Raw genomic sequence first — 10,659 nt, 5'->3', positions numbered from 1 at the left:
CTCGGGGGGAGGGGGCAGATCTGTGGACACAATTACATAAATATAATAATCAGGGGTAATAATAAGGGGTTGTTTTCAGGTTTAAAATGTGGTGGGGTTGGACTTTTAGAGAGCAAGAGACAGGAGACGTATGTTTATGGTATTTAGTTCAGTTTTCTGCTACTACTATTACAGTTGCTATGACTACTCACACTAATACTAATACTGTTGCTACTACGATTACTGCTTCTACTACTACTGCTACAACGGTTGCTACTACCATTACTCTGTGTTGCTACTACTGCTACTACTACTACTACTACTACTACTACTGTTGCTACTACTATTACTGCTACAACGATTGCTACTACAGTTTCTACTACTACTGCTACTACTACAGTTGCTATTGTGACTACTACTACTACTACTACTGTTGCTACTATGATTACTGCTTCTACTACTGCTGCTGCTACTACTACTACTACTACTACTACTACTGCTACTACTGCTGGTGCTGCTGCTACTACTGCTACTACTACTTCCACTACCATTACTTATTACTACTACTACTACAAATACTAGCCATATCTATTGCTATATCTACTACTACTTCTACTGTTGCTGTTGTTACTACTGGTACTACTGCTACTAATACTGCTGCTACTGCTGCTACTACTGCTGCTACTACTGCTACTACTGCTACTACTACTACTGCTACTACTGCTACTACTACTACTGCTACTGCTACTGCTACTACTACTGCTACTACTGCTACTACTGCTACTGCTACTGCTACTACTACTACTACTACTACTACTGCTGCTACTACTACTGTTGTACATTCTGCTACTACTACTTCTTATCTGTGTGTTTCACAGTAATAAAACTTGTATGAACAGTTAACAGTTCAAACAAATAGTCAATCATTTGAATGGCGCCAAGTATACTTCTACTAAAACTATTTAGGTCTTAAATTATCTCGTGTGTTGTAGTTTGAGGTATGTTTTTTCAGTAAAAGAAGAAGAACTAAATAGAAAAGTGTAAGTATAGCTCACATTTGGTGTTAGTAACAAAGACTCCAAGTTTAAATCATGACTTTTTCAAAATCACACCTTCGATGGCAGATCTGAGTCTCAGATGGTCTAACGTCGTAATTATCATGTTTATTCAGTCTCTGGCTCGGAGCTAATTCCTCTGCTCATTTAGATCGTGTTTCGTGAGTTTTTTTTTTTTGTTTAATCTGAAGTTGGAATAGTGACTCACCTCCTTGTAAATCTCTCCTGTATCCTGAAGTTTTGGAGCTCTTTTTCTTGACTCTGGACTTTTGGCTTGGAGGAGTGCATGTGTCTGCAGGGGACCGGCTGTGCACTGTGAAGGCAGAGATAAGAGAGATAAGGCAGTTAGATACAAGATTTATTCAAGATTTTATACTATTTTTAAAGAAGAAATTGTAAAAATAAACACTGCAATATGTATCCAGATTTTTGTCATAATTGTAATTTCAAAATGGAACAAGGATAATACGATAAACCCCTAATAAGCATATTTTGTTGATTCTGTTAAATGTTATTTAAAAATCCCCTCTAAAAATGCACTGTAATATCAAAGCATAACAATTTAGCATAATTTGTCTAAAAATATTAAACTAAATGGTTAAATGGTTCTATTTAGCTGCAGATGACTGAAAGGTTTTCATTCCACATTCTTCTCTCTAATTTATGTAATTAATGTCTCTCTGTCTTTTTTAGTTTTAATCTTTAATTTTATGATGATTATTCATCTTTTGATTTGTTTTAATTGTGATTTTAATGTTTTTCTTATTGTGTAAAGCACTTTGTGTACGAATTGTGCTATACAAATAAACTTGCCTTGCCTAAATTTATTTAAAGCTCTTTTTATGTCAACATATCCCAAACAGTTTATTATTTTTTTTAAAGAAATATTTCTGTACTTATTCTAACTTTGAATATAGGAAAAGTAAAAGTAGCTAGTATTGGTGTTTTGGCAGGTTTTTTTTTTTTTTTTTTGTGATGTAATTTGAAATCTAGTAATAAGTAGTACGTGACTCCTACCGGGTGTACTTGCGGCGCTGCTGTCGTCATTAGGCCCCGCCCCCAGGCTGTTGAAGTTGCGGTGGGCGGAGCTTGGGCAGGGCAGCGTGCCGGCCTCCGTCATGGCGACTTGGGCGGGGCCACACAGGTTTGGGTTGGACTGGGTGAGCGAGGGGCCAAGAGCTGGAGGGGCGGGCACCGGGCTGCAGGGCAAACGTCTGCTGTGAGAGGAAGAAAAATACCACATCAGGGATTGAGAAAAGTGCACGAGAAAAAGTACAATTATTGAATTTGATAAAAACAACAACAACAACGAAAACAAACAATAATGCTTGGTGAGTTGTTGATGATTAGATATGTTTTGTAATCCATCAGAAATAGTAAAAAAGTACTAAAATGTTCTTGTAAATATACTCTTGGGTTTCATCTTAATTGCTATAGCAACTGTTCTAAAATAGTTCACAAGAAATATGTCAATGATTCACTTTGACAAAGAAAACAGAACAATACAATATTTACAGAGACCGCTTTGATAATCAGATGATATATATTTTAAAATCCATCATAAATACTAGTATTAAAATGTTCCTGTAAATGTATTCAGCTTCTGTTACAGGCACCACTTCAACATTTTAAGGACTTTTCACCATTCAAAAGTATTAAATATTTTGTTTTCTCTTGTCACTTGCTATGCAACAGTCCTAATTTTTCCTTACTCTGAAACCTACATATTTATTTGGATTAAAATATTTGTACAATAATGAAACAAAACAAAAACTATACCCTTACAATCACTGCTACTCTGCTACTTTTTTTTCCCTTTTACTTTGCCTTAGACAATACGCTCCATATATAAATTGTACAAATCTTCTTATCAGAAACTGTGATATTAACTTGACAAAATTACAAGAATCATATAGTCTACGTTACAAATAGAATGTCATGGAAAAAACTGGGAAAAAAAGAAAAGAAAAAAGAAAACTGAACTGTCCTGTTTGACAATAGCAGCAGTAATAGGTGTTCTAATTGTTCACTTGTGGACAGTGATAATGTATTGTTAGGGTTTTAGCTCGTCCATTAACTGTGGCATTTTCACACCAAATGTCACTGAATACATGCATTTTAAACCTGCTAAAACGTATTGTTTTGGGAATTGTTTTCACTAATTGAAGCCTTTTATACAAGTAAGTTCGTGCTAAATTCATATTGCTGTTTGGTTAGAGTTTCTAATTATTTTTCTATGTGATATGAACTGTTATTGTCCAAGTCAAATTTAAAGGTGCTATATTACACAAAATTAATTACTTAAGTTATATTATAAAGCTGTTACCTCCTCAAAAACATAACTGGAGGTGTGTTTTGTTTCATTCATACATGTTTGAGTAATCCTTAGGTCATATAACTTAAAAGTACATGAATTGAAAAAGCAATGGGGAGGCCATGAATTAAAGGCAAATGAAATAAACATATTCTTGTATACAGCTTTGTCTCTGTAATATTTATCAAGTATTTTCATTCATCCAGGATACTATTTATGTAGAATAAAATCTTATGTTTTGGTTGGGTCAAGGTGGTCCATTATCCCCCTCTATATTCATCCACATTTAACAATAACAAACACTTTCTTTTTTAATCTAAACTGAACGATAGATAAAATTATATACTTTTTTACATTATAGACACGCTATAGATTGTCCAGTGTCATCTGAAAAAAACAAAACTACACACCGTGTCTCACTGTGACACATTTTTACTAATGGATACATGGACAGAAAAATTTAACCATTTTCAAATGAGCTAACAAATCATGCCTGCTGCTGAATATCTCACAATGTTAATTATTAATAGACACATGAATAGAAAAATGAGTTCTGTCCAGATGAGCGAACATACCGTGCAAGCTGCTGACTATCGGGAGCGTTGTAGCGTGCCAGGTCGTGGGGCAGTCGCGGCTCTTCGTGCGGCGATGGTGTTAGAGTGGCGGTGGACTGGTGGCTGTAGGAGGTGGCCGGAGATGAAGCGTTGTTTCTGGGACATGATCCGTCCTCACAGCCCTCCATCAGGTACGTCCTCTCCGGGAGCGGGGGACACCACTCCTCATCAGACCTGTGCCCAAAATACACCTATAGTTAGTTCATTATAGCCAAATACACAACATTTCCATAGAAACAAGCAGAAGTAAGAGTCAGGTTTGAGGAAATACAAGCCCGCTCACAGTAAGGACACATTTTTTTGGTGCAATAAATACACACAAAAACAAAAACATGCTTTTACTTAAGTCTATGCTTCACTAAAAGTTACATACTGCGGCTTTAAAGGGCCCATATTATACTATTTTCTGATCTATGTTATAATGTTGTTGTTGTTTCAATTTGCGGAAACCGTCTGACCTCGCAGCATTAGGATTTGTTCGCTCGACAGTAGGCGGGTACTTTTTTTATTTAACCAATCGCTGCTATTTGGTCGTGACTGGACTAACTGGCTTTTCCCAAATCCCGTAGGAAGAAGGGCAATAATGTCTTTCCCCTTGATAAAATTCAATAAACATTCTCTTTGTTCCGCTTTTAAATCCTTGATCTAGACCAACACAGAATGTATGGACTTTTTGCTGATTGGCTGGTGCCCGGACTCACACTACCGGGGCTTTTGCGAACCATCTAGTGTATTCCGATTCCTGAGTTAATCACTGGAGAGAAATGAAATTGAGCAGAGGCACTAGATGGTGTTGTTTCCTCATCAACAACAGTTCTTCTCTCAAAAAGAACACATTCTGTTCTGCCTAGTGATATCATGTGGTAATACAGGAAGTGCTCCATTGTGTTTATAAACTCCATAAACCTTCACTAGAATCATTTTGATATTTCAGCCCTGGAATTGCCAATATCTACTGAACAAAACGTAAAAAGTAGTCGTTAACACATCACAAGGTGGATCAGAGCAGTTTAATCTTTGGAGATGTAAACAGACTAATAATAAAGTGTTAATCAAACATGTGTGAAAGAAACAAAACACAACTCCAGGTATATTTTTGATAAGATAACAACATTATAACGTGTCTTAGAGCTCACAAGAGTCAATTGAGTGTAATACAGGACGCTTAACTTCCAATCCACCATGACTGGGCTTTACCACACGACTAAAGCGACGGGAGGCTAATCTTCTCCCTGTGCGCTTTCTTTGATTGTGAATAATAGTTTGTTGTAGAACCCTGAGCGTCAAGGTGCAACTCAGCTAATAGTGTTTAAAGGATTGGGAACACAGCAAAATCACTAAAGCAATTGACCAAGGCCGGGGTAATTGAGTTGTTTTACTCTCCGGCGGCAGCACTGCGTTCAATATTAAACGATGATTGTGATTGGACGGCTGCATAAATGAACAGAGGATAATGAAACTGTTTAAAATAACTGTTGCGGTTTCACTTTTACCCATAGAGTGTATATATAAATGGGCATAGCTAACCCACTAGCCGTCACTTTTCAAATAAGAAGTGAGCAGGAGGGTGCTTCCGGCTCCATCGACTCTGGCTACAGTTGAAAAATTGTCACCACTCTCTTTGTAAGTGCTGCAGTGGGTCTCATCGTTTTAAAATGTTCGTATTAAAACGCTCTACGTGATCCTGGTGTTTTTATTTTTATTAATTTGACAGGAGTTGAACGCTATAGGTGACGTCCGATTCTTTATACAATTTACCGCATTAAAACCGAAACTGAACCAGAAAATTAGGGATGTAACAAAACCAAAGTATCGTGACATTGTATCATCAAAGTTCTCACAATAATATCGTGGATCATCACAATATATCGAATTACAAGTCTCTTTGCTTCAATGAAGAGTTATGGTGCAGCAATAGCTAAAAAAAATAAAAGACAGAGGGAACTACATAGACCATGATCCTTCGCTCCATTTCAGTGCAGACTACAGAAATAACTGTTATAAGCACTTTTAAGTCTTAGTTTTTTGGATTAAGTCGTGTCAAGGCAAACATATTAACAGTTTTGTTAGTCTCCAAAAAATATCGCAATAAATATCGTACTGTGAGATGTTTATCGTGAAAATATCGTAGAGAGAGATTTGGATATTGTTACATCCCTAATCGTGAGTCTCCCCATCATATCGTGAGCTTTCCCATGATATCGCAATAAATATCGTACCGTGAAGTTCATACCGTGACAATATCGTATCGTGAGACTTGGATATCGTTACACCCCGATTGAAAATAACTAATAAATATGATAGAGATGAAGCTTTTTAGAATACGATGTTTTATCATGGCCTTCTCATTAGAATTCAGATAAGCAGTTTGACCTAATACCCGACTGACCGCTTCAGTTTGACGTGAGCAAAACTAGTTCATATCAAACCAAATGGCTTTTCAAATGGACAGACACATTATTGAAAAGTTATCGGGCTCTGTGGTGTTTCCATTAGCGAGCCAGTGAGTTAGCGTGTAAACAGACTCACCCTATGTCCATTTCCTCGTGCTCTGAGGGGAGGTCATCGGGGTCGCACTGGTCCAGGTTGTCGAGGGGGGGAGGAGGGGGCAGAGACTCCATCCAGGTCAGAGAGGGAGTTTTCACCGCTTTACCTATGGGCTTCTGCTTGGGTTTGCCTGAAGAATGGAAATGGATTAAAGTACAGTAATGTCTGGCTAAAAGTTATGAAAATGTAAAAGAGGGACATATGTGAAATCAATTTTTATGAGGTCTTAACCATGTTGTAAGGGTATTTTCCTAATCGTGAAATCACTCAAATGGACTTACACAAGTTTCAATATTCCTGTATTGTCGTTCATTTGAGGCTTGAGTGCTTAGAAAATTTCCGTTTTCACTTACCCCCCATCTCTGTCTACTTCTATCCATTTACTTGCAATTATGAAAAAAAATAATAAATATAATAAATAATAAACTTTTAGCCATATTTCAGCAATAAAATCAAATCAAGATATTGAAATTATTCAGTTTACTGCTTATCAATTCCACAGTTTTGAATAGAAAGTCTTTGGACCTGTTTTTATGATCAAGTCTTTTTAGTAATATGATGGTTTATAATGTACAAAATTCAATCTATATATGTTATACTTTATTACAGAGGTCTTCAACCTGTAGCTCGGTAGCTACCAGCAGCTCTCCACCCCTTTCCAAGTAGCTCGCTAAAGGTTTTCTGAATCATATGTATTGCTCTGAATAACAATTTTATTTGATTAAATGCCTATTATCACTGTAAATGTATCATTCTGATGCCTATCTTTGTGCATTAAGAAACGGATAATAGTTGTGTAAATGTTTTAAAGACATCAAACTGTTCCCCCTTTTATGGCTCTTATATTTACAAAATTATTTACAACCACTAAAATGAGTAGCTCTCTGGCATTTTCGTTTTGAAAGTGTAGCTCACCAGATGAGAAAGGTTAGAGACCCTTGCTTTAATACTAAAAAACACAATATATCTTCCATCGACCAAGTTCTGTCCCACAATGCATTGCTTACCATTGCAGCGGTCGGGTTGTGCGTACTGCGAGGAGGGCCCGGGCTGTGTGATCCAGTGGGCCTCCCCCGGCGTGGTGTCCCCGCTGTGGGGAGGGGGCGGGGGGGCCTGGGGCTGGCTGCTGAAGGGCATGATGGAGGTGGAGGCGTAGGGGGCGGTGGAGGCGTGCTGGCCGTAGTTGAAACAGTGCAGGTCTTCGTTGGTGGCGTCGATGGTGCTGTAGATGGGGCCCTCAGTGGAGCCGCCGATGCTGTACTTCTCGGTCTGATTGAGGTAGTTGGAAATCCCACTTTCTGTGATAAGAAAATGTATTATGTTAGTGTTTTGCTTTTGCTGGCTATTGTTTTAATTTCCTGGTCATCAATGTTCCCTGGAGGTGTGATACTAACTATAAGCACTACTCTGTCTGAAGCTCTTTTACTCAAGTTCAAAAACTTCAATCTGAGTTTTTATTTAACACAGTCTGACCAGAAAGAGCTGATTTAGCTGGAACTACAACAGGTGAGATGATTTGTGCTGTCAGGCATCAAATTGTAGTCCAAAAGCAAAAAAAATCTGACAAAGGCTTTTTGCCAAAACGATTGAATTTAATTAATTTGAAAATTAAAAAAAAAGCTTTTGGACATTGGCCATCTGAGTGGGCTATGCAGTTTTTGTTTTTTTTTCACTTTTAGACATCAAATTGCAGTCACAAGTTAGTTAGACACTCTCACCTTTTAGTTGAAAATCAAACTCCAAAAAAGAACCATGAACACTTGTATTTATTACAGGCTTCTGAAAATGTCTTGTTTAAATCTATTTAGTATTTTTTGAGATTTCAGACAATTTTACAACTTTTTAGCTGTGTTCACTAAAGCATTGTTTCCCAAAGACTGGGTTGTGACCCTCAGGTGGGTCGCAAGAGTTTTTTTTTGGGTCGCCTTGTCACGATCTACATGTAGGTCTGCAATATACAGTTCTGACACATGTTGAAATGTTAAAACATGTTTTGTATCATTTCTAATCTTTTTGTAATTATTTTTAGAGTATTTTGTTCCAATATTGCTGGTTCAATCGAATGTTGAAAAGAAAAAGAAATGGGCCACATTTAATCTCCAAATAGGCGACTTATGGATTTATTCCTGGTTCAGTTACTGTTTTTCATTGTTTAAAACTTGAGTAATACTATACACGATCACTTAATCAGCAATAAAATATCCTCATTAATGTTCAATAATGTTCAAATCCACCTTTATTTTGTGATTTACCAATAATGTCTATTGACTTGGGTCATGAAGGTTTGTGACTTTTAAAATACGGATCCCCAGAAAAAAAGTTTGGGAAACACATCACTAAAGTATGCATTGTGTCACCATTGTAACTTTTAAACATTCTGCCATACACATCCATGTAGAACACCCCCTGCCTGCTAGATTAAAACTGAGAACTGAGAAAATTTGCTATGTAATTGTCAGATTTGTTGACCTGGTTTATGGTTAATATCTCTATAATTACTGGGCCTATCCACATGAAATAAAAAACTGGCACAAAGTTCAGTGTCAGTATAAATAAACAAAAGTAAAAGTATTTCTCAGCTGAAAGGACTTTAAGCCATGATATTAACATGGCTGAAATTACAACATCAAATTCCACAACAACAACAACATAAAAGATAAAGTTAAAGATTTGGAAAAAAAAAACAAAAAAACGTTTTTGATTAAATGAAATGAAATAAAGATGATTGTTTATCGGTTTGTAAACTTGCGTAACGTTTTCTTATTATGACTGACATCTCTCTAATTTGTTAATACAAGTGACATTTTAGTTTCAATTACTTGATTTGGAGCCATGGATATGTCTATTATGCACAAGTAAAAGTAATGCGGCACAAGCTGAAAGTTATAATTTAATTTGAACAGAATAATTAAATTACTCATTTTAGAATCATTCTGTGTCAGGTTGTGTGAATGTGTAATTAATGCTTTTCGAAATTATGAACAGTGGCAATCCTTTATGAAGAAAATAGCTTTTTTTAAAACACACACACACACACAAAATTATAATTGGTTACACTTTATAAAACCTATACTTTAATCAGCAATAATAAAGCCTGAGGGAAGACATAATTAATAATGAACTAATAGTTATTTAATAGTCCAGGTTTAGTAACTTCTTAATTAAGGAGGCACTAAGTCTGAATCATTCTTAAAGAGGGGGGTTATGCAAATTCAATTTCTTTTTTTTTAGCTTTCAACCATGTTTTAATGTGATTCCCTCTTCAAAAACATTCCTTTTAGATGTCGTCCATGCATGTTTGAATAATTTAGTGATCTCTCCCATGAACAATTTTAATCTTCCTTACTTTTAACGTTAAGATGCTCAGCCCACGAGCCTAATCTCTAATCTTCATAAATACAACAAGAGCAGATACAAAACTGTACACAATAACATGACAGACTTGATGCGATGCGCTCTGAACGGGGAGTAACTTAACCCATAGAGCACAGCTGTCAAACATACGGCCCAGGGGCCAGATCCTGGCCCTCCAAAACCTTTAATCTGGCCCTCATCTGATTTTCTACTAAAATATTTAAATTATATTTTCTATTAAAATATTAGTAATTTTCTACGCCACTTATCATAGCAGCATCTCCAGCGCCTCTGTGTGTGGCCTCTCCCACCAGAGCAGCACAAATGAAGCCTCTTTGCCTCTTTTAAAGGACGATCATTTTGACCATAACACCCTCATCAGCAAAATGTCCACAATGAGAAAAGTGGACGCAGACTGCAGGATTTTCAAAGAAAAATTGACTTATTCCTATTTGCAAACAAGTTCATGTTAAAACTTTGTGTTGAAATTGGATTTTTCTTAAAGTTTCATTCATAATATTATAATGTTTTGTAAAAGAAAGGGTTCATCATTTAAAAAACGTGTATATGTTGTTTCGGGCACTTATTGCAGTTTCAAACAACAAAAGATAACATGGTGATCTAAATATGTTATGTGTTAGCAGTTAATACGCCATAGAACTGTAATACCTCCTTTTTAATACTTTAACTAATTGTTTCATTATGAATTAAGTCTTTCTTCATGCTTTATTAAGGTTAATTAAGAGTAGTTAGTATATAGTGTTACCTAGTACATTCCAGTCTTGTATTCCAGTCT

At 36.4% G+C, this 10,659-nt stretch overlaps 1 protein-coding gene across 3 annotated transcripts in view; it reads right to left on the bottom strand.

Annotated features, from left to right (window-relative positions):
• robo3 (roundabout, axon guidance receptor, homolog 3 (Drosophila)) overlaps positions 1 to 10,659 on the bottom strand; it is a 213,644-nt gene that overhangs the window by 10,510 nt on the left and 192,475 nt on the right. For 2 of the 3 annotated variants that reach the window (XM_055148486.1, XM_055148488.1), the window contains 6 exons: positions 7,517 to 7,807; positions 6,492 to 6,639; positions 3,924 to 4,136; positions 2,052 to 2,251; positions 1,243 to 1,347; positions 1 to 20 (listed from right to left, as the gene is read on the bottom strand). The exon at positions 1 to 20 is cut by the window's left edge and continues 124 nt beyond it. In XM_055148486.1, the coding sequence (XP_055004461.1) occupies positions 1 to 20; positions 1,243 to 1,347; positions 2,052 to 2,251; positions 3,924 to 4,136; positions 6,492 to 6,639; positions 7,517 to 7,807 (977 nt within the window). The remainder of the gene's footprint in view (positions 21 to 1,242; positions 1,348 to 2,051; positions 2,252 to 3,923; positions 4,137 to 6,491; positions 6,640 to 7,516; positions 7,808 to 10,659) is intronic. The other variant, XM_055148487.1, reaches the window with a different exon arrangement.

Source organism: Boleophthalmus pectinirostris, unplaced genomic scaffold, assembly GCF_026225935.1.
Source record: "Boleophthalmus pectinirostris isolate CB_2022bp ecotype Guang Dong unplaced genomic scaffold, ASM2622593v1 HiC_scaffold_12, whole genome shotgun sequence".
Classification (NCBI taxonomy): Eukaryota; Metazoa; Chordata; class Actinopteri; order Gobiiformes; family Gobiidae; genus Boleophthalmus; species Boleophthalmus pectinirostris.
Note: the sequence above shows the minus strand (reverse complement) of the source record. Positions and strands in the feature narration are given on the sequence as shown.